This window comes from Mauremys mutica, chromosome 10 (assembly GCF_020497125.1).
Source record: "Mauremys mutica isolate MM-2020 ecotype Southern chromosome 10, ASM2049712v1, whole genome shotgun sequence".
Classification (NCBI taxonomy): Eukaryota; Metazoa; Chordata; order Testudines; family Geoemydidae; genus Mauremys; species Mauremys mutica.
In genome coordinates, this window is record NC_059081.1 from 59,948,955 (window position 1) to 59,972,942 (window position 23,988).

The window sequence follows — 23,988 nt, forward strand, 5'->3', positions numbered from 1 at the left end:
AGCGACCAATCGTTAGCAGCCTGGAGTAGCCAGCTTCCACAGTGCAATCCCCAATGACAGGGCAGCTCTCATTCTCGTGTCCTTGCACCGCAGGGCTGGGGCAAGTTAATGACACAGTCTCAGGAATGTGGCTTTCCTCATCCGAAAGTTCTGCAGCCACTGCTCATCATTGAAGACGTGCATGATGATGTGATCCCACCACTTAGTACTTGTTTCCTGAGCCCCAAAGCGGTGTTCTACTGTGGTCAGCACCTCCGTGAATGCCACAAGCAATCTCGTGTCGTAGCTACTATGCCTGGCGAGATTAATGTCAAATTGCTCTTGCGTTTGTAGTTTAAGGAATAACTCTACTGCCACTTGTGACATGTTAGTGAGAGCGAACAGCATATTGGTCAACAGTGCAGGATCCATTCCTGCAGACCAAAGAGGCAGAGCGCGCAGTACGCAAACCGTTGAAAGATGGCACCAAATGCGGACGGAAGCACAGGGATTGCTGGGATATGAAGCAATGCATCATGGGGCATTGGGACCCAGGATACCCCATGACCCCCTCCAGCTTCCCACAACTCGTAGCGGCAGAAGCGGAAGAGATGGTCTGTGAGATAGTTGCCCAGAGTGCACTGCTCCAAATACTGCTGTAAGTGCCGCAAGTGTGAACACACTATTACGCAGGCAGCTGACAGTGTGAACACACAACAGTGGTTTTCCTTCAGCACTCTCTGAGCAGTGCTGTAACTGCCGGCGATGTAACTCTGCCAGTGTAGACATACCCTAAATTAAAACTTCATCTAGTTTAGCTTTTAAAAAAACCTAAACAAACGGCAAAAGGTTAACACTGACTCCCTGTGCCATAATTACCACCCAGTCCCCTTCTACAGATTTTAAGCTCTGGGTGTCCAATGTGTATCTGATCCATAGGTGCTGGATGGTTTGGAATCCTTAGGTGCAGCTTGGATGAATAACTTTTTCCAGGTAATCAATTTCCCCAATGAGAGGACTTTGATCATTCCTATAACAATTATCATTCCTGTAAATATTGGGCCTGATTGTTCATGCTCAGACATTTACAAAGCTTGCAACATCAGTACTACTATTTTTTCAGTGGTGGTTTTAAATGATTTGTCTTTGTTTTCAAATTCTAAAATGCCACTGCGGGGTATAGCTGTGCGGGGTGTGAGGTGTAGCTGTGTATGATCTGTGCTGCAGGGTGTAGCTGTGTGTGATCTGTGCTGCAGGGTGTAGCTGTGTGGGGTGTGAGGTGTAGTGGTGCGGGGTGTAGCTGTGCGGGGTGTGAGGTGTAGCTGTGTATGATCTGTGCTGCGGGGTGTAGCTATGTGAGGTGTAGCTGTGTGTGATCTGTGCTGCGGGGTGTAGCTTTGCAGGGTGTGAGGTGTAGCTGTGTGGGATCTGTGCAGGGTGTGTGGTGTAGCTGTGTGGGATCTGTGCTGCGGGGTGTAGCTTTGCAGGGTGTGAGGTGTAGCTGTGTGAGATCTGTGCAGGGTGTGTGGTGTAGCTGTGTGGGATCTGTGCTGCGGGGTGTAGCTGTGTGGGGTGTGAGGTGTAGTTGTGTATGATCTGTGCTGTGGGGTGTAGCTGTGTGAGGTGTAGCTGTGCGGGGTGTGAGGTGTAGCTGTGTGGGATCTGTATGGGGTGCGGGGTGTAGCTGTGTGGGATCTGTGCGGGGTGTGAGGTGTAGCTGTGTGAGGTGTAGCTGTGCAGGGTGTGAGGTGTAGCTGTGCCAGCTGTAGCTGTGCGGGGTGTGAGGTGTAGCTGTGTATGATCTGTGCTGTGGGGTGTAGCTGTGTGAGGTGTAGCTGTGCGGGGTGTGAGATGTAGCTGTGTGTGATCTGTGCGGGGTGTGGGGTGTACTGTGTGTGATCGGTGTGGGGTGTAGCTGTGCGAGGTGTAGCTGTGTGGCGTGCGGGGTGTATCTCTGTGAGGTGTAGCTGTGCAGGGTGTGAGGTATAGCAGTGTGAGGTGTAGCTGTGCGGGCTGTGAGGTGTAGCTGTGCGGGCTGTGAGGTGTAGCTGTGCAGGCTGTAGCAGTGTACTGTGTGTAATCTGTGTGGGGTGTAGCTGTATGAGGTGTAGCTGTGCAGGGTGTGAGGTGTAGATGTGCGGCGTGTGAGGTGTAGCTGTGTGTGATCTGTGTGAGGTTTAGCTGTGTGGGATGTGAGGTGTAGCGGTACTGGGTGTAGCTGTGTGGGGCGTACTGTGTGTGATCTGTGTGGGGTGTAGCTGTGTGAGGTGTAGCTGGGCAGGGTGTGAGGTGTAGCTGTGTGAGGTGTAGCTGTGTGTAATCTGTGTGGGGTGTAGCTGTTTGGGGTGTAGCTGTGTGTGATCTGTGTAGCTGTGCGGGGTGCGGGCTGTAGCGGTGTGGGGTGTACTGGGTGTGGCCCGCGCGGGGGACTCGGTTGCCGTGGTGCCGCAGGCCCTGCAGCCAGTGGCTCAGGGCGCTGCGGCCCCTTTAAGAGCCGGAGCCGGGCGGGCAGGCCAGGCCCGGCGGTGAGCGGAGGAGCCGGCACAAAGTTTTCCCCTCACGGCGCCGGGGAGCAGCGGCCCGGGCGGGCGGCACCGAGCGCGGGGGGAGCCAGGGCCCGGGGGAACCGGTGGCCGCAACTAGGAGCCGCGCGGAGCCGTCCCGGCCTGAGGAAGAGCCGCGGCCGCTGCATCCCGGAGCTCGGCCCGGGCTTCCCTTGAGAGCCAAGCGGGAGCCCCGCCGCAGCCGCTGCCCCTGCCCCTGCGGAGAGAGCCGCCTGCCGGGGCCCTTCCCAGCCCCTGCCGAGGGACTCCGCGCCTGGGGCCTCCCTGACTCCCTCCCCCCGGTGCACGTTGTGCCCTTGCCCCGAGCGCCCTAGTGAAGGCGGGGGGTGGGGTGAGCGGCCCTCTCCTAGCCCTGCCCCCGGGGCAGCCGTGGGGCCCTCGCCCCCGAGCCTGGGACAGGCACCTGCTCCTGACAGCAAGACTCGCCCCCCTCCCCCGGCCGCGCCCAGGGGGCTGGCTCCGTCTGGAGGTTTGTTGTGACTTCCTGCCCCAGGGATTCAGGGAAGCAGCTCCCACCTCTGCTCCTGGGCCTGCTCTTTGTCACCCTTGGTTTAATGACTGGTTGGGGTGACTGGCTGAGATGAAAGTGACTGTCTCTTTTGGGAAGACGGGGATTGTGGTTCCCTGTAAGGATGGGCGGCTCCGTGTCAGAGACTTAACCCAGCAGGCTCTTCAGAGATACCTCAAAACCAAAGAAAAGGTAAGACACAAACACCACATAACCACATCCACTTCATACCAAGATCACTTAAGAGCGCTGCACCTTTATACCAGACAGTCTGCTTATAGAGGAGCCCCTATATCCCTGCAATATATAGAGATTATTAGTTAGCCTAAGTAGATGGTGGATTTTTTTTTAAGGTGTGTATTTTGCAATTGGTGACTTTACAGTTGAAATAGTAGATGGATATGAGGTGGGATCCTGAATGAGCAGGTCCAGAATGAGCTGCAGCAGAGACACCGAAGAACAGAACTACTCAGTTCTTCAGTAGTTACTGTAATAAATAAGGACTAGAAGTCAGAGCTTGGTGGACTGGTGTTCATGCAACTATTTGGCAGTGTTGTTCAGAACAGTTGATAATAGACAAGCTAAAAATGTTTTTCATTAGTCTAAATGAGTAAAGTTTCTTGTATTTTGGATTGTATGTTGTGCCACAGATGCTGTGCCATAAAGATAACTTATTTATCCACAATAAAGACTACATAGTATGGTAGGACTTCAGCTCGGACATTATGATCCTAGGGGTACTGCATGAATAGAGGGTGCCACTCTTCAGATGAATGTTGATCAAGGCTTCTTTTACCTGAGTCTGGTTGAGATTAAAAATAGTAGGACTGACCAGTGAATAACTTCAGTATGGTACTGATCAATAGTTTCTGTTCAAAGACCTGATTTTGCAAACACTTGTTCAGCTGAATAGTTTGTGACTTCATTGAGACTGCTCCCATGAGTAAGGGCTTGTAGGATTGGGTCTTCAGAGAGTGAGGGAGATCTGAGCGCAAACAGAAACCCATGAGACTTGAGTACTTCTATGTTGCTGACTCATTCTGTGACTTCAGGCAAATCATCTGACTTTTCTGCCTTTGTTTTTCTCATGTGTAAAACTGGGATTATAATATTTACCATCCCTTCATAAGTGTTTTGAATATTAGTGTATGACAACATCTACTGAAGTGCTAAATTTATTATTGCACAAATCTGTATTAACTGTGGTAGTTACAGTGACTTCCATGTTTGCCTACACAAGCACCTGTAGTGATTTGCCTATGTGAGATACTGTATAAAACAGGACTACCGTATATTCTTTTCTATCCATATTGGTACACCATGTGTATATAGATAATCACTACTGAGGATTAAATATTGTCATAATAGTGTTATGGAAATTAGCAAATATTGTTTAGGCTTTGGGCCATCCGGATGGCTCAAACTGTCCAAATATGCATGAACTTTGCATTAATGCTGAGGATTTATAAGAAGCAAAAGGACTTTTGGCCTAGGTAAACTTCTTTTAAAAAAATATTGAATTCAGCTCTCTTCTTGTGGTGGTGATGAAATTTTGGACTAAAGTGGTGAGCTATCTGAACAGCTAATGAGGAAAGTTTCAAGGTGACCTGAAAAATTTGGCTTCTGCTCTCTCCGCGGTGTGTGAAGGACCAAAAGAAACAAGCAGGAAAAAACTTACTCTAGACCTGCAGATCCTGCCTAGTCTAGAATTCTTCCTATGGTGGCTGGAGAATTAATGAAATTATTAACAAGTGTTCAGAATGAAGGCTGAACAATTGAGACTGGAATTTTTAACCAGACAGTCAAACTTTTTTTGTTTTTGTTTTGTTAATACTTACCTAGTTAATCAAGTGAGACAAGGTGGATGAGGTGATATCTTTTATTGGACCAACTTCTGTTGGTGAGAGAGGCAAGCTTTCAAGCTTACACAGAACTCTGTATCTCTCTGGTATCCTGGGGCCAACATGGTTATAACAGTGTATGTATAGTTAAATAATGTTTCAAGAAAAAGGATTTTGTTTTTGTTAAAGAATCAGTACCTCTGCCCTCTTAAGTTAAGGTGTGAGAACTGACCCTATATACCTCTGAAACATCCAGTAGGTTTTTCAGCCAATATTGGGGGAAACCAGATGTTGCATTCTTGATATTTCTAAGATTAAAACAAAGCAAAATCCGTTCTCTCACTTCTCATCCTTTCTCAAACTTTTCAGGCTCTCTTTATATATCATAAGGAAACCAAAAAAGGGCACAAGCCCCGTTTATTTCAAAACTCTGGTCAGCTTTAATGTTGGTAATTTGAAACTACAGTAAATGCACATAATAGGAAAAATCAAAAGAAAAGAACATAAGAGGCTCAAACAGTACTGAGCAGATTTGGATTTAAATCTCTAATTCAGTGGCTGAGATTTTGGTGTGTGCCTTTTCTAGTTCACCGTGAGTTGCACAGTTAAATTTCTGTCAAGTATCAGAGGGGTAGCCGTGTTAGTCTGCTTCTGTAGAAGCAGCAAAGAATCCTGTGGCACCTTATAGACTAACAGACGTTTTGCAGCATGAGCTTTCGTGGGTGAATACCCACTTCTTCGGATGAATTCACCCACGAAAGCTCATGCTGCAAAACGTCTGTTAGTCTATAAGGTGCCACAGGATTCTTTGCTGCTTCTTCAGTTAAATTTCTGTGCACTTCCTTGAATAGCTGGTTTCTGGCATATCTTATTGGCTGTCTTAGACCTTAATGCAAAATATTGGGTAACTTCAGTTTATTTAGCTAAGTCTCATTGGAGGTTGTACTATTAGAAGAATTCCAAAGAATTATTACTGTTGTATTTTGAGTTGTTTAATTATACAGTATATAGAATTCACTAACCATTCTAGTGGGCCTCTGTTTTTTTGTTCATTGTCTAACATGGATGGATTAGGCCTGTTATCACTTTGTTCCCAATGTTAAAAATATAATTAATACACTTACAGATGTTAATATTAGTAAAAACTGAATACAGACTTGGGACCCTGTAGCATTAGTCACTACCTGAAATCAGCTGCAAAGTATGGGCATATAATATGTATGAATTTCTATTAGGCTTGTTATTAAAGACATTTGCTGACTTAAGTTTAAAAAAATATGTATTTATTTAGAATGTCTCTAGATCACTTTATTTGGACTGAAGTTAGAGTACAGAATAATAGTGATAACACTCTAAAACTGTTTCTCATATGATTATTGGAGTGTAAATAGCTTAAATGTATAATGTCTGGTTGGAAAACAGGGATAAGAAAAGGGCCAGAAGTGTGTAGCGATGGGATAGGGGAGCAGGAAAGTAGACACAGGAGGGAAATGTACCAAAGTTTCAGAATGAGAGGTTTGGGAAGGAAGAGAGTTGGATAAAACAGATTTAGAGAAGGCTTTTACTTTATTTTAAAAAAAAGTGGTGCTATAATTACAATACTCATAATGTGTACGTAAGGTTTTAATTCCATCTTGGGGGTTCTACTGATATAAACAGACACCTTGAACTTTGCATTTGTTTCTTATCGTGCCATATTCATTTGATGGAATTGCAGCCTTTGATAAAGCTGAGGCTGTGGGGGTAGTGTTCTTTTTATGTATGTTGTATAAGTACTTTTACTATTATTTTTATAATATTAGTCAAATTCATAATGGTTTCAAGAATTCAGCTCCTTGTTAAACTATGGTTTTATAATATTTGTAATGGGACAAAAATGTACAGTAAATTGATAGCTATTCCACTTCAAAATGATTTTGCAACTAAAAAAACTGAAAGTCTTGAAGGCACTTTACATGCTATAGCCTGCTGCATTTTAACAACAAACTTGGACTGATCACATGGCAGACTCATGGCAAGATTTGACCATAAAGGCTCATTAATAATTACTGTTAATAAGTCAGAATTATTTTATTTATCAGCTGAAAAGTCATGCAATAAGACAATTTTTCATTGTTGTGCATGAAGGTCAGCTATTGGGACAGAATTCCCAATGAATAGGTGCAATTTTAAATGGTCAAACCTCTTGTTCTACATCCCGATTGACTCATCAGAGATTAAAAAGAACTTTACTGGACATTTAAATTCCCCATAAAACATAAATTCTCCCCATGAAAATATCAGTTTAAAAAGGCTGTTATACTTAGGAATTATGTTCAGAAAGAAGAGAATTCCAGATAGTTTTGAAAAATAACAAACGTGTGAGATGGGGATGGTGGTGGAGGGGGCAGATTTATAAGAATTCTAGTACTTGTTTTCTTGAGAATCAAGATTTATTGTTCTGAGAGGGCAATGTCTACTTTTGTTTCATCTCAGTCAATATTTACCTCTCAAGTAAACAAATCTTCAGTACAAGTCAATATCTGCCTTTGTTGTTTTTTGTTTTGTAGTGTGTAACTTCATAAACCTCTCTGTTCTCATGCCTGCCCCATAACATGACAGTCACTGCTTTTGGAACAGTATCTAGTTATACTCAGTAGGACTAATAGGCAGGGCTTTGGAGCGGAGCCCGGAACTGGAGCGCGGAGCAGCTCCAGAGCAGTGGAGCTACAGGTTTTTGCCTGGAGCTGGAGCGGAGCTGGAGCACAGCTCCAAAACTCTGCAAATAGGTCCACATAATCTTTCTGATTGCCTCCATACCATCTTTTATTTAACTACTCTTTGGGTAGGTCTATACTTACCTGCCGGGTCGACGCGTAGCGTTCGACTTCTCGGAGTTCGAACTATCGCGTCTAATCTAGACGCGATAGTTCGAACTCCGAATGCGCTCCCGTCAATTCCGGAACTCCACCACCGCGAATGGCGGTGGTGGAGTCGACGAGGGAGCCGCGGACTTCGATCCCGCGGCGTCTGGACAGGTAAGAAGTTCGAACTAAGGTAGTTTGACTTCAGCTACGCTATTCGCGTAGCTGAAGTCGCGTACCTTAGTTCGACCCCCCACCCTAGTGTAGACCAGGCCTTTGTTTAGATATTTCTACTATCTTAGGATATGTCTTCATTGCATAGCTAACTTGAGTTACCTCTCTTGAGTTAGTCAGGCTTCAGTGAGAGGCCACACTGCAAAATAACGCTTGAGTTGCTATGTGCATGCTGGTGCTGTGTTTGCTTGTGTGCAGTGCTAAGACTTCTAAGGGTAAATAGCATGGGAAGTAAAAGTGAGTGAAAATCTTTTGGACTTTTTTTTCTTTCATGCCAAAGCGTATATCTGCCTCTGAAACATTTTTGCAAATTTGTGTCAAATTTGCAGAAGTGTTTTAGTTAAAAAAAAAAGACGAAAAAACAGCACCCCAAAAAAATATCTAAACACTTTTAAAATATGTTTTTAATTCTGTTGCAAAGTGAATTTTTTGCTTCAGAGTTTTCATGTTTTGGATAAAATTACTCTAACACTTAAAATGGTCCAAATCTAAATAAAATGTTTAGTTTGACCCTAAATGATTTCCCCCCCCAACCTGAATTGCCAGCAAATGGAAAATCTGTTATTTGCCCAGCTCTAACAGTAACCCAAGTCACTTTCTGAATTCTTTCCCAGTGAATTGTGGGAGAATTTGTCTATCTTTTCAGGGCACAGGGGGATTTCTAGGAAGATACCCAAGAATTCCAAACGCTTGAGTGCTATTAGCCTGTGTCTGGACTGCAGAGTGTTTGTGTTAGCAGCTGTTGCGCTGTGCTCACTTGAGTTTTAGCCAGTTCCCGCTTTGGTGCCAGCCTACTTTAGTTAAAAACCCAGTGTACTTGAATTAGAGGTTTTTGCACGTGGAAGGAAGGAACTGAAGTTAGGGGGCAATGCTAGAATTATAACGAGTTAATTTTGCGGTGAAGGTAATCCCTTAATTAAGTCTGGACATTGAAACTTTAACTATATATTAGTTTTGTCTTGTTAACTTTGTCAGGCTTGCAATGGTATTTTATTAACTTAAAAAATGATGATTTTTTTTCTCATGGATGTTTAGTAGAAAGGAACAGCAGTGAGCCTGGAGAATGAAATATACAACATCCCTTCTTCTAGATAAAGTGACGTTTACTTTATCTCCTTTGAAATAAAATGTACAGCATTCCTGTAAACGTTCTCACTTTCATAAAAGAACAGGCAAAGTATACAATAGGGAAGAGTCTTACATGTAGATATACCTCTACCCCGATATAACACACATTCGGTTATAACTCAGTAAAGCAGTGCTCCGGGCGGGGCTGTGCACTCTGTTGGATCAAAGCAAGTTAGATATAACACGGTTTCACCTATAATGTGGTAAGATTTTTTGGCTCCCGAGGACAGTGTTCTATCTGGGTAGAGGTGTATGATCATATTCTGTTTGAATGCATATCAGTCCTCCAAGGTAGAAACATTTTATGTTCTGTCATCAAAACAAAGATGGTCTCTGTCCATAATCCCCTTCTGAAATCTTGGATCTGTTTTTAACCATTAGATAGTTCACTTGGTGGAACCACTTCAGAGGGTGACTAAACTGCTATGCCAACTGAATGCTTGGCTTCCCCCCTTGGAAAGCCAACTAGACTACTAGAATGTCAGTTATGGTTTTGTGATGTAGGTACCCACTGATTAGAAACTATACCGAAAACACTAATTTGTTCCACAGAGGTAGTGGTAAACTCCTTGACTACTAAACTGGATATCGGTGACATAGTGGTGAAGGCAATACAATGGTCACACATCTCTGATTGGATAGGGAATAGTGTTTATTGACTTATTTGTGTATCGCAGCACTGTGCTGAAAGATATTTAGTGGGTTACTGTTATAGATAGTCAGCCTGTGTCACCTTCAATTTTTTGCTACTAAAATATTTCTCTCTCTTGTAACTTCATAAACCTCTCTGTTCTCATGCCTGCCCCATAACATGACAGTCACAGCTTTTGGAACAGTATCTAGCTGCTGCTAAGCAGCCAGCAGAAGGAGTACTAAATGTTCTTTTGCAGTTTCTTTAAAAACAGAAGCTTTAAAAAAATTATTTTGAACCAAAACTCAGTATCTGACTTGCAAAAACAGTCCAAGTTTCCACAGATATTGTGGAAGATGTCAAAATGTAGAAAATGAACAGTGTTTTGCCCACTCTTCTGTTTGTTCAAGTATTGTGTTTTAATTTATGATCAAAGTAGAAGGCAGGTAATATTAATGGAGGCAGAATATTAATGCATTTGTACTGCTTGTTTCCTCTTCCAGAAGTAGGTTTTAGCTTTTGTGGGCTCTTCCATGACAAGGTAGATTATGTGCCCTAAAATTGTTCATTCTTTTTATATTTTAATGCCATTTGTATTTATCCACAATCTGCTTTCTACATCAGGAATAATTTACGTGTTTCCAAGCTCTGGTTTTAAATACTTACTCAGATTTTTTTTTTTAAATTTCTCATCCCCGTACCTATATTAACATTCTCTTGTCCTCTTATTAACTGCAGTTCATTATCAAGTTTCTAATTTGTCTTTGGGGCTTTGATATATATTTTTGTATGTGAAAATCATAATTAAGCTGTTCAGCATTCAAGTTTGCTCATTATGATAGCGCACTAATAAACTGGAGTCTAATTTGGTATATTAGATTTCCCACATTATTATGAGTGACTGCTTGACAAGTATAGGATGAGAAGTCCTCTTCCAGATAAGTAAAGGGGCGGCGGCGGAGGGGAGGAACCAAATTACTCCACTAACCTCAGTATTAAACAGGAGTTCATACAGGCGTAACTTGACAATGGTATTGCTATTTCCAGTAATAGTGGGGAATATAAACTTCTGTGGCCTCTTTTTTGAGTCTTTTAAACATACATGTACTATTGGCTAATTTGTGCCTCACTTCAGCCTTTTGGAAGATGTATCACATTGACATTAGCTTTTTCTGTGACAATGGTTTTATTCTTCCATTTTTTTGTTTGAGTGCTGGTAAAGATGACCCCATTGATAAGCACAATAGCTGGAACTTCTTCAATGCTTTGTATTTAGACTAGCATCATAGTTTAAGATAGTAAATCTTTCTTGGCTGTGTAAAAACACTGGCTTTGGTATTTAAACAACACAGTTAACATGTTTGTGTGGGAATTCCTTTAGATGACTTCATGGGAACAAAGATGCTTTTGATCTAGGGCTAACAGTATATTTTTAATACAATTTTAAAATTGTTTCCATATCCTAGTATATTCCTTTAATTTCTTCATAATTTAATTATCTCTTTGATAAGAAGCTACCATAACTACTGGTATTCTTTCTAATTGCTCTGGGACATCATTCCAATGCATAATTTTTGTGGCGGAAGAGGTGGAGGCAGAGATGACATTTAGCCATTAATATCAAAGGTTTTCTGTCCTCAATTTTTTCATAAAGTCTTAATTTTGATTAGTGTGATAACTCTATCAGTTTGCAAAGTTATAGCTAAAACTGAAACATTTTTCTGTGCAACATAGTTTATGGAATAGCAATAATGGTTACTGATGCACTTCATCACTCCCATTAATGCTGATATACTGTTAAGGCTTTTTCCCCCATTCCTTTCCTGCCTATCATAGCTGTTTATAAGTTGGCTAGAAAAACTGCCTTTGTGCTGAAAATCAAACTTGTCATACAAGATGTTGTCCTGTGGGGTTTTCTTTACTTTAACTTAAAAGATAAAATGTCATGCCACTTTTCAGGTTTGATCAGTAAAAAGAGAGAACAGGTTATTGGCTTCAGTTAATATTGAGTGCCTTGCTTAAAACACATAGGCATCAGGTAATAAAATATAAAAAAAATCTATCAAATAAGTAGAGATGGATGAAATTGGTGAAAATGCAGTATGTCTATACAGATTGACCCACCCTGGAAATACTATAAATGTGTATGCTACATAGATGATCATTCTACCGTCTATAAAATAAATCTTTGATCTTGTTTATCAAGTTCAAAGTGTTAAGAGTTGTCTGAAGTGTTTGAGAGCTAGACTAGAATACTCAGATATTGAAAATGGAATTCTAGAAGGAAGCTATTTAAGGGCTTCATAAAGTAGCACATACTGATAGGTTGCAATTCACCCTTCATTTGGGCAAACAGCAGTAGAAACCAGTCTAGTTGGAATTGATTTACAGAAGATACATTTAGACAATTAGCAGGCAAAATTTCTATTATCCATTCACTTCTTCCAAATCAATGTGCACACACTCTCCTTCCCTGATTACTTGCTTTATCATCTTCAAAAAAGCTTCTGGCAAAGGATGGAATTGAAATAAATTGATCTAAACACTTATTTCCCACAAAGGGAAAATGTTTTTGCTTGTATAGAATGTCAGTTTAACATGATTTCTAACAAGCAGTTGACAATGACAGGCAGTATGTATCCTATTGATATTGTATAAAATGCCAAACAACTCTTGAAAAAGTGGCTAAAGCTACTTGCCAATAATAGTTGTACTTTCTATGAAATATACTTTCCCCCATATTTGTTCTGTATGGTGCATCAATTGAATTGCACCATACTGTGCTGAGCCTTGCATCCTGCTGTTGAACCAGCAGACTTCCTCCCTCATGGAGCACAACATTCTTCAGGCTTTCCTAATCAGTCGGATGCCATAAGGACCGCAGGTTTCAGTATAAACACCTGTTTTATCTAAAATATCATCCAGTATTAATTAAAATGTCTGTCTTTTACCCTGAAAATAATGGTGCCAAAGGGCTATAGCAATTGATACAATGCAGAAGCTGTTTTCAGCTGTGATTTGTCTTTATAAATAAAAAGGCTCAATAATATTTTCCTATTTCAAGGCAGTTTTTTTAAAATAAAACAAGTATGGTTAGACTTGATAACCAGAAACAAATTTTTGAACGCTAACGAACACTCAGATCCATAAATTCACTAAAGAAAGGAAATTCCTTCAGGGAGCAAGTCTTTGAAAGTCAGTGTGTAAAGTACTTATTACCCAAGTATCATGTCCAAATTCTCAGTGTATCATTCTTTCCTCTTCTTGGGCATGTACACTTTTCTGGTTGCTCTCTGTGGAACCTATTTACCAGTGGCCAGTGGTGCTGGAACAGTTTGCATGGGGTATCAAGCGGAGTGCCCCAAGGGTCAGTCCAGGGGCCGGTTTTGTTCAATATCTTCATTAATGATCTGGAGGACTGCACTCTCAGCAAGTTTGCAGATGACACTAAACTGGGAGGAGTGGTAGATACGCTGGAGGGTAGGGATAGCATACAGAGGGACCTAGACAAATTAGAGGATTGGGCCAGAAGAAACCTGATGAGGTTCAACAAGGACAAGTGCAGAGTCTTGCACTTAGGACGGAAGAATCCCATGCACTGCTACAGACTAGGGACCGAATGGCTAGGCAACAGTTCTGCAGAAAAGGACCTAGGGGTTACAGTGGACGAGAAGCTGGATATGAGTCGACAGTGTGCCCCTGTTGCCAAGAAGGCTAATGGCATTTTGGGCTGTATAAGTAGGGGCATTGCCAGCAGATCGAGGGATGTGATCATTCCCCTCTATTTGACGTTGGTGAGCCTCATCTGGAGTACTGTGTCCAGTTTTGGGCTCCACACTACAAGAAGGATATGGAAAAATTGGAGAGAGTCCAGCGGAGGGCAACAAAAATGATTAGGGGGCTGGAGCACATGACTTATGAGGAGAGGCTGAGGGAACTGGGATTGTTTAGTCTGCAGAAGAGAACAATGAGGGAGGATTTGATAACTGCTTTCAACTACCTGAAAGGGGGTTCCAAAGAGGATGGATCTAGACTGTTCTCAGTGGTACCAGATGACCGAACAAGGAGTAATTGGTCTCAAGTTGCAGTGGGAGAGGTTTAGGTTCAATATTAGGAAAAACTTTTTCACTCAGAGGGTGGTGAAGCACTGGAATGGGTTACCTAGGGAGGTGGTGGAATCTCCTTCCTTTAGAGGTTTTTAAGGCCTGGCTTGACAAAGCCCTGGCTTGGATGATTTAATTGGGGATTGGTCCTGCTTTGAGCAGGGGGTTGGACTAGATAGGCTATGATTCTATGAACTGAACTGTAAACCTGTATATGATAGAAACAACCTCAAGCCAGGGGGTGCAGCAGCACCCCTAGTTCCAGCACCTAGGCTGGTGGCTAACTTTTCATACAGAGTTACTTTTTTAACTGTGAGGAAAGGAGAATTTACAATTTTAAAAAACAGTGATTAGATTCAAAGGGCCTTTTGGATCATGCTTCCTACTTTAGGCAAACAAAAAAGGGTAAGACTCTCTTCTTCATAAATGTATATAATTTTTCCTTAGATGTCTAGTGATTGTGCCATAGATACCTCCAATAAGTAAACTGCTGCAAAGTCTGATCTTATCATCAGTCTTGGCTATTATCTACGATAAAACTATCATTTCTGCATCATCATCAGTACTAGCATTCAGAAGTGATGTCTGTTCATGCTGTGGCACTACCACACAAGACCCTCACTTAATATTGCACCCTGTGATACTCCTGTGCTTTGAAGTCTAAACCAGTCCTTTGGCTTCCCACGGATAATGGTAGCAGCTGTTGCTGAATAGAGACCTTTATTTTTAATTAATAAAGCAAAATGTTATCAAATTTTTAAGACACACAAATGCAATCTGCTTGAGTGCAAATTATATTTACAAGCAACAACAGACTGGAACCTAGGTTTCTTCTTCCTTTACCCCTTTATGAAAGGTTGTCTTTGCAGGTTATTATGATTTTAAATGGCTGACTGGGGTTGTCTGCAGGTAAGTCAGAACTTCAGTGGTGGAATTCTTGCTCCAAGTCTGTTGGATTGCAGCCTAAAGTACTTGGGGGGTGTGTGTGTGTTTTGAGTAGCTATGCCACTGCTCTTTGTGGAGGGTAACAAATAATTTGTTTTTCTATATGAGGTGTTGACTACTGGAACTCTTCTGAGGGCAGGTCTACACTAAGGGCGGGGGTCGAACTAGGGTACGCAAGTTCAGCTACGGGAATAGCGTAGCTGAACTCGAAGTACCCTAGTTCGAACTACTTACCCGTCCAGACGCCGCGGGATCGAAGTCCGCGGCTCCAAGGTCGACTCTGCCACCGCCGTTTGAAGTGGTGGAGTTCCGGAGTCGACCGGAGCGCGTGGGGAGTTCGAACTATCGCGTCCAGATTAGACGCGATAGCTCGAACTCCGAGAAGTTGAACTCACCGCGTTGACCCGGCAGGTAAGTGTAGACTAGCCCTGAGTGGTGGGTGTACTGACCAATTCGGAATGTTTACTATGAAAAAGTTACTTCCAATAAAGAATTTGTCTTCAGGAAGCAGACCAAAATCTGTATTAATGAAGATGTTTTGACATCATTGCTACAGAATTGCAGGTAGGAAATGCACTATTTATTTTCATTCCCCATCACCACCCTCAGTGATGTGGAGGATGTTCTGAGAGCTATGCCTGCCCACCTGTAGGTTGGACCCATACTTATCATGGCTCGCTAATTCTGTAGTAAGGCTTTGGATTTTCTGTTATAGTGAATGTTAATATTTCCTTTTGGGGAAGGTAAAGATTTAGCTGCTCTTAAACTGGTGGTTAGACACATACTGAAGATATCGTCGCTTGATACTCCAACTTTATTCAAGTTTTGTACTTTCTTTTTGGGTGGAAAAGGTGGTGGTATAGCAGCTCCAGTCTCAATGCTTTCTTGATCTCTATCAGAAAGGTCTAAAAACAAAACCTGATGAATGACATGAAGTGATGGATGCAGGAAAGGTATCCATGCTGATTTATGTTAAGTCTGTCACCAGCCTCTGATGCCATGGCTTGCTTTGGGGCAATATTGTCTCATCTAGGTTGGAAGGGGTGTCTCTGGGGTGATTCTAGTGCTTACTTGTTAAAACTTTGTAAAAAAGATGATGCACAGTAGTCATCCTCTATCAGAATTCTCATGTGTGAGTTACTGCAGTTTGTTCTAATTGTGCATGTCTCCTGTGCAGTATATGAGAGGGGGGAGATTGTGAGGTAGCTTATGGATTCCATTGTGTAAATGATGTTCTATTTCTCTTTGCATCAAATTTTGATTCATTTTGGTTTTGTGAGGGTGTTGTGCCCCACCTTTACTCACTTCTTTAGACCCTATAGAGATTTGGACCTGCATGGATGAGACAAAGGGTCCAGCAAGAGAAGTGGTTCTCAAACTGTGGAGAGGGCCTCCCAAGGGAGGTGCAGAAATGTGTTAAGGAGGCACAAACTATGTGGTGGTTTGTGTGTGTGTGTGTGTGTGTGTGTGTGTGCGTGAGATAGAGAGAGAGCGCGCGCTGGCTGTCAGCCCTGGTGGTTGGGGCTTGTGCAGAAGGGCCGTATACACCCAGGAGGCAGGGATAAAGCGACAGCCGGAACCCCGCCAGCCTCGTGCTGAGAGCCAGAGTCCTGCCATCCAGTCTCAGGCTCTCCTCTCACCCCCTTCCCCGATCCCTCACCAAGAGATAGTGGGGCTCCGGCTGTCAGCCCCAGGGAGTAGGGGGCTAAGTCTGCTGTGAAAAGTGATATTCTGAATATCACTTTTCACATCTGTGCTGGTGCGGCGCTGCTTTCAGAGCTGAGCGCCTGGCAAGCAGTTGCTGCTCTCCGCTCTTCCTTCAGAGCTGGGTGGAATATATTTACACCTCCCCCTACTCCAGGTACAGAAGGGGGCCCAATCAAATAAGTTTGAGAACCCCTGAACTAGAGGAATGGAAGGAGGATTGTGCTTTCATTGCTGACTGAGGTGTAGTGGTTCCCTTTTTCAAATGCCCAAAGAGCTGCACTCTACTCCAGCAAGGCTGTTCATTTCTGCAAATCAGGACCCCAAACACCCAGGGTGGGTGTTTTTGGATTCTGCCAGTTGCAGAAGTGGTAGCTGCGAATAGATCTTGATCCAAGGTTTTGGCTGTTTCATCTCTGAAAGGGAAAGAGATAAATTATGCCTCAGACCACATACAGTTTTGGTCAAGAAATCATCTCCGTGGTAGTTGGAATTTGCTTGGGGTGTGTATGCCTGGAACTCCTGCTCTGAGGTCAGTGGCAGGATGTTTACTTGAAGACCTGTACCTTTTTAAATATTGCTGTTGTAGCTTGAATTTAGTGAGCTTCAAATCTTTCTGCATGGTGCTATTTTTTTATTTATTTATTTTTAAATTCAGTCAGGATTTTGACAGAGGGGTTTTCTGTGATTTGATGATTACTGTGTATCATGTAGGTAACTGTGTCAGACAATAAATAACCCTAGTTCCAGCAAGTCAGCAGTACTCTTAAAAGTAATATGGTGCTCTAGGGATTCTGTAGATGTGTGCTAGAACTAGGAATACTGGTTCTGAGATGGTCTAAGGAAGGGGTGGGCAAACTTTTTTGGCCCGAGGGAAACGTGGGTATGGAAATTGTATGGTGAGCCATGAATGCTCAAGAATTGGGGGTTGGGATGCGGAAGGGAGTGAGGACTCCAGCTGGTGGTACGGGCTTTGGGGTGGGGCCAGAAATGAGTAGTTCAGGGTGTGGGAGGGGGCTCCAGGTTGGGGCAGGGGGTTGGGGTGAGGGCTCTGGGGTACAGGAGGATGGGACCAAGGGGTTCAGAGGGCGGGTGGGGGATCAGGGCAGGGGGTTGGGGTGTGGGAGGGGGTCAGGGGTGCAGGCCCTGGGCAGCGCTTACCTCAAGCACTCCCTGAAGCAGAGGCATGTCCCTCCTCCAACTTCTATGTGGAGGCGCAGCCAGGCAACTTTGTGCACCGCCCGGTCCACAGGTGCTGCCCCTGCAGCTCCCATTGGCCCCATTTGCTGGCCAATGGGAGCTGCAGGGGCAGTGCTTGGGGTGGGGGCAGCGTGCAGAGCCCCCATGCTGTCCCTACGTGTAGGAGCAGGAGTGGGGAAGTACCACTGCTTCCAGGAGCCGAGTGGAGCAAGCCCCCAACCCCACTCCCCAGCAGGGGCTCTAGGGCCGGATTAAAATGTCTGAAGGGCTGGATGTGGCCCCCAGGCCATAGTTTGTCTGCCCTGGTCTAAGGGAAGATATTGAGGTATTGCTAGGTTAAATCATGAGGATGCCACTGTGGCAGTTGCTATTCTTGGACTTATAGAATCTAACCCCAAGTATGCCAGAGTAAGGAAATCTAGCTGAATTCTATGAGGCTTGGTGCTAGGTAGTGGTTGTCTACAACTTGAGAGAGTGAAGCAGTGCAATGTGGGACAGAGCTTGTGTGTGCTGTGAGAACATCAAACTGCTCCTACTTGACTGAGACTGCTATCCCAAAAGTGGTGAAAACTGAAGCAGTATAACACCTTTGAGAGCTGGGGGGAAAAAACCCTTGATGGAGGAGCATTTGCTTCAGATTCAGAATGAAAGATGTGTGTATATTTTCTCTCCTACTAGGGAGGGAAGGTATTTGTTAGTGTTAGCTAAGTTATCCACTCTCTCTGACTGGTTTATCTGCGTAGTATGGAATAGCCACTGTATCTGTGTCCTGCATTCTAGGTGTGTGCCCTAATGCCATTGGGCTATAGAGTCAGTCTCTCTCTCATCCAATGAATATTTAGTTAATTGATACAAAGTGAAACAATTCCAATAGTGTAGACTTAGAAAGGGAGACAGAGACTGACTCTGTAGTCCAGTGGTTAGGGCAGTCACCTAGGATGCGGGAGACATGGATTCAAATATCATCTGCTTCAAATGATGTACAGTAGGGGTTTGAACATGGGTCTCCCGTATCCCAAATGAGGACCCTTCCCACCAGGCTGCTAGCTATGCGGGGCTGCGTCTGTCTTCCTCAGAGTTTCTGGTCAAACTATCCTGGATTTGAGAATACTTTCCTGGTGAAAATTTTCATTGAAACTGAGGGCTTGGCTACACTTGAGAGTTACAGCGCTGGTGGTGGCTTTACAGCACTGTAACTTACTCCCCATCCACACTGGCAAGGCACATACAGCGCTGTATCTCCCTGGCTACAGCGCTGCATGTACTCCACCTCGACGAGAGGAATAAAGATAACAGCTCTTGCAGTGCTGGGGTGTCAGTGTAAACAGTGATTAATCTTACTACGCTGTAACTGACCTCCGGAACCTTCCCATAATGCTTTTAAGTAAAGATAACACTCTTTGTTTTGTTGTGATGCCTCTCTTTGTTTTGTTGTGAACTCGGGGCTCCCGGAGCTGCTTATCTAAAAAACAAACACAGCTACTGTTTGCAGTGAATGAGCAGAGGCAGGCAGGGGGATCCCTTTGGAATTTCCACAGCTAGTGTTTGCTTGAGGAGAGAAGCAGCATGGTGGGTGGGAGGGGGGGTGTCCGTTTCGGAGCAGCTGCTTATCTGGTCTGTGAGGCGGAAAAAAACAAAGAAGGCTATTTGCATTTAGTGAATGAGAGAGGGGTGGGGGAAGGGGTCGGAACTTGCAAGGCAGGGACCTGACACAGTGTCAGCTCCAAAAATCCACTCTCTCTGTCTCCCCCATGCTCCACCCCACCCCCCTCATTTGAAAAGCACGTTGCAGCCACTTGAATGCTGGGATAGCTGCCCATAATGCACCACTCCCAACACTGCTGCAAATGTGGCCATATTGCAGCGCTTTCCCTACACAGCTGTACGAAGACAGCTTTAACTCCCAGCGCTGTACAGCTGCAAGTGTAGCCAAGCCCTGATACATATCCACAAAAAACTTTGGTTTCAACACACTGTTTTCTGACAGTTGTCAAAAAATCCTTATCAGTTCTAATGTAAATTTCCTAAGAGTTGCAGGCTTTATGAAACTAGAATAGAAAAGTCGCAAGCCAGTCAATATACGTTACAGGCAGCTCACGGTTCTCAGTACGCAGGCTAGATTCCCTTCCCAGCCTGGGCCCGAACTCCCTAGTTCAAAGTCTTTGTCTTCCAGACAGTCTTCCAGGTATTGAGATGGAGGAGAGAGGCCAAGTATAAAGACACTGTCCCTCTTTTATACTTTCTACCAACTGCTAGAATGATTCTTGCTGTGACATGGGGGCCGAAGCAGCCCTCATTACAGACGTGCCCTCTCCAGGGAGTCTCTGAGATATTGGATTCTTCTTGATGGGCCATCAAAGCCTGTCTGGCCAGCGATAGTTGCTCCTTTGTCACTATTGAAAGGCCAGCTGTGGGCATCTCCCAATCTTACAACATATTTTAGTAACTTGTATAGCAGTACTTCATAACTTCACATACAAAGATAGTACATAGAATTCAAGAGTCTATTAAGGTTCAACTGATGAAGACTTACAAGGCATTCATTGTACAAAGCATATCATATGACAGTGGTGAATATGGGGGTTTCAGGGTGCTACTTTGAGGTACAGAATGTTCATCTGCATCAGTGGTTTTCAACCTTTTTTCATCTATGGACTCCTAAAAAATGTCAAATGGAGTTGCCAGACCGCTTTAGAAATCTTAAACATAGCCTGCAGACCCCCGGAGTCTGCGAACCACAGGTTGAAAACCACTACTCTAACCTTTGTGTTAGAGAGAAACCAACCTTTGTATAAATATCCCAGAAATAAAATCAGTCACGTTTTCTACATTTTATTCCCAACTTTGATTTAAAATTGGCTTTTCTTATCAGGACTGTCCACTCTGTCCAACGTTAACATTGCTAAATAGGCAACAAGAAATGAGAGCAGAACCTGTGCTTGTAAGCTCTAGAAGAATTTGAACTCTGCTGGATATATCCTATTGATAGACAGTGAAAATGATTCCATATTGGGTACAAAAGCGGTCAAAAGGATTATTTGATTGCAATCCACTTAAAAGTTGTTCTCCTATATAATTTTTGGGAAAACATCCTTCAACTTCAGGGATCTCTCATTTACTGTTTTTTCTCAGTTAAAACAAGCAAGTCCCTTAGAATTCAAAGAAGGTGGAAGAATCTGATAGCCTATTATCCTTTTTATTGCAGGTTTGACAATGTTTATTAATGACAATGGATTTGAAATGAGCATCTTACTAAATGCGAGTCTTGGGCCAGCCTCTGTCCCTTTGTCTTAAAGGTTTGAGAACAGATAATGTGAAAGAATACGTTTGTTTCCAGATGGCTGCATGCTTGATGCTCCTTTATGTTTAGCTGTCATTCAGATGTGAATGCTGTGGTGATTATAAGTGTCTTCCATTTTTCTGGGTTGAAATTAAACCTTTTATGCATTGTGTATTAAGAGATTAACTGTTTGGCTGATCAATAGGGAAACTAGAACAATAGGAAGCAACTAGATGTTGTTGTAGTAGAAGAATTCTGCTAGCTGAGAGGTTGGGGTTCATGAGGAAACTTAGGAGCTCTCTTCTCAGGTTTGGGAAGTTAGTTCTATTGGCGAAATGAGATTGGTTTGTATCGTGTGTTTTTTTGTTTGTTTGTTTTTTTAAACTGTCTTAGTGCCTCACTGCCATCCTGTAAAATTTTGCCATCTTCAGTCATGATGGTATTATTTCATGCTTAACAATAAATTATACTAGTGCCCTGTCTGGGTGAAAATGTGATTGTTTCTAGTTAACAGTGGGTGGGAAAAGAGAGTATAGAAGGTTTGACGTTAGAATGAAGCTTGAGATTCTTTTATGTGTATGTGTGACACTTTAGGTTTGTACTGACTTCACTAGTGCTTTTTATGTAGCCTGTTGTAAAACTAGGCATACATTTAGATGAGTTGATGTAATCACTGGAAGACTTCTGCGTGCGACCAGGGGCACTCGTACCCTTGGGTGAGAACCACTACTCAAGCAAGTGTGGTGTTCTTGATAAAATCAGTGCAAGGAGATTAAAGCAAAGGAACATGTATAGCCATGTGAGACGAGGGGCAAACTAAGGACTTCTCTACACTTGTTGGCCTCTGTTTCAGTCGTCACTGTAGCTGTACCAATGCAGACCACTAGCATAGACAAGAAAAACTGCTCATGGAGTTTACCTGTCAGGGGGAGCATGACTGGGGCCATAGGGGAAGTGCTCTGCCAAGAAACTGAATTTCATCTGAGGCAGCAGTCATCTTAAAAGACAAGCTTCTGAAAACTTACTTTGTGCAAAAAATAGGTGTAAAGTATTTGCTAATTATGGGTGTTCATGCAGGTGACACTTTTTATACCATTATAAATGTCATCACAATATTGATTGCCTCTCATCTTGTATTCTGTCTGTCGTAACAACAAGTTGTTAGTATTTTTATAATATGTATGTTTTGGAAAGGTTAATGTGGTCAAAAACTTGTCTTAATGACTGTCCCAATTTTAACCTATACAAGTAGATTTAAAGAAGTGAAGCAGCAAACTAGATGGAAATCTTGTTGTTCAAATATAGAAACTCAACTTGAGAATTGGATTATTATTGCTGCATCTTGTACTTTAAAAAAAAATAATTTAAAAACCTAGTTCTCCAAAGTAGTGTTAACTTTTTAGTTAATTTGAAATACTTGGTATCTGATGTTAATATTGTGTTTCCAAAGGTCAGTTATAATTCTGTTTGCTATTAGTGTAATATTGCTCAACAATAACTTTACTGTTGAGAGATCCCTTCTGGCTAGGCTTTTCTATGTACACGATTACAGGGTTATCCATGGAGAAAGCCAGTGGATGCGAATATTCCACATAACTCTCCCATAATTGCTTCTCATTTTTCTTATTAAACTTTCAGGGCCAGATCTTGACCTTCAAAACATCATCATAGCATCAGAAAGAGGAGTTTTGAGCATATAGCAACTTTTGTCAGACGGTCATCTTCTTGAAATCCTGACATCCTGTTTTTTGTTTTTAAAGTACATGGAAAATAGCTGCATGTCTGTATTAAAAGGTCCCTAAAGTTATCCACAGTTTGTCCAGAAGTAGGAATCTTTATATCCTGCCAGGCAAAGATCCATCACTTAGATCTTCACTTTATTTCATGAACCAGTTCATAAATGTTCTCTGGTTCAGTGGTGGCTTCTTCAAAACTTTTAATGTCACTAAGACCTTGTCAGCTTTCATACAACTTTCTCCTCCATATCCCCATACTGTCCACCCCCTCTAACCCCTGCCTCCAGAGATTTAAATGCAAAACTCCAGCTCCTTGGTTGACATGGATTTTTTTGTTTTCTTTGGGAATGTAAAGCATTAAATATTAACTTATTTTCAGACTTATTTTTCTGTCAGAGACAACTTTTATACAGATGAGCTGTATACATGGCAATGCATAAGTTAAAGTTAAAATTAATGTTTTCTATTAAAATATCACATGTAAAAAACGGGAGATGTCTTCTACAAATGTGAGTGGGGAAAGGTCCAGCATGGAGATAAAAGGTATTTATCTTCATTGACATTCATGTTACATGTGTCTCACTACTATAGTTTAGGATAGGCTTGAGCATATAAGGGAATACTTCCAACACCTGTTTATGGCTTTTTACTATTAAGCTCTTGTTTCTGTTCCAGTATGAGCCTGACATAATTGGTAATGTAGAAGCTTTAGTGGAGGGTGCACAGTCAAAAAAAAATGAATGATTTGGGGGTGATTGAGGATAAATTTGTGTTGATCTGTATATGATTGGAGGGAGTCAGAGTAAGGAGATGGTTGTCTGGAGTGTGTCAGACACTGGGAATAAGGTGAAGTGTGTGTGTCCTGACTGAAATGCTGTGAACTTAATCTGTGTGGAAAAGTCCTTTTAAGTCCATTTTGATATGTTTACAGATTTATTAATGAAATGGGGTGACAAGTGTAGTAAAATAATTGCCTTTCATATGTAACATGGATAAAATACAGGGTGGATTTGATTTAAATCATGATTTTAATCACTAGTCAGGAAGACTCAATTTAATCATGGATTTCTACATAAAAGTGCATTCTTGTTGATTGTTATATCCTTAATACATATTCTTCACAACTCAGAGATAGATGTAGGTTTCATTTTTAGAAGGTACACACTATACATTTTAAGTGATTAATCTGAAAAGTTTTCAAAATAAGTTTTACAGCTATATCAGAAAATGAATGATTGTTTGGTTATTTCATTTACCAAAGGTAATTGAAGCAGATAGTTCGCCTCCCAATG

The 23,988-nt window shown here is 42.6% G+C and overlaps 1 protein-coding gene across 6 annotated transcripts in view; it reads left to right on the forward strand.

Moving 5' to 3' along the window:
- Positions 1-2,487: 2,487 nt before the first annotated feature.
- The window catches only part of PARD3B (par-3 family cell polarity regulator beta), a 665,445-nt gene continuing 643,944 nt past the window's right edge, over positions 2,488-23,988 (forward strand). For all 6 annotated transcript variants that reach the window (XM_045032213.1, XM_045032216.1, XM_045032214.1 and 3 more), the window contains exon 1: positions 2,488-3,243. In XM_045032213.1, the coding sequence (XP_044888148.1) occupies positions 3,124-3,243 (120 nt within the window). In that variant the 5' untranslated portion in view covers positions 2,488-3,123. The remainder of the gene's footprint in view (positions 3,244-23,988) is intronic.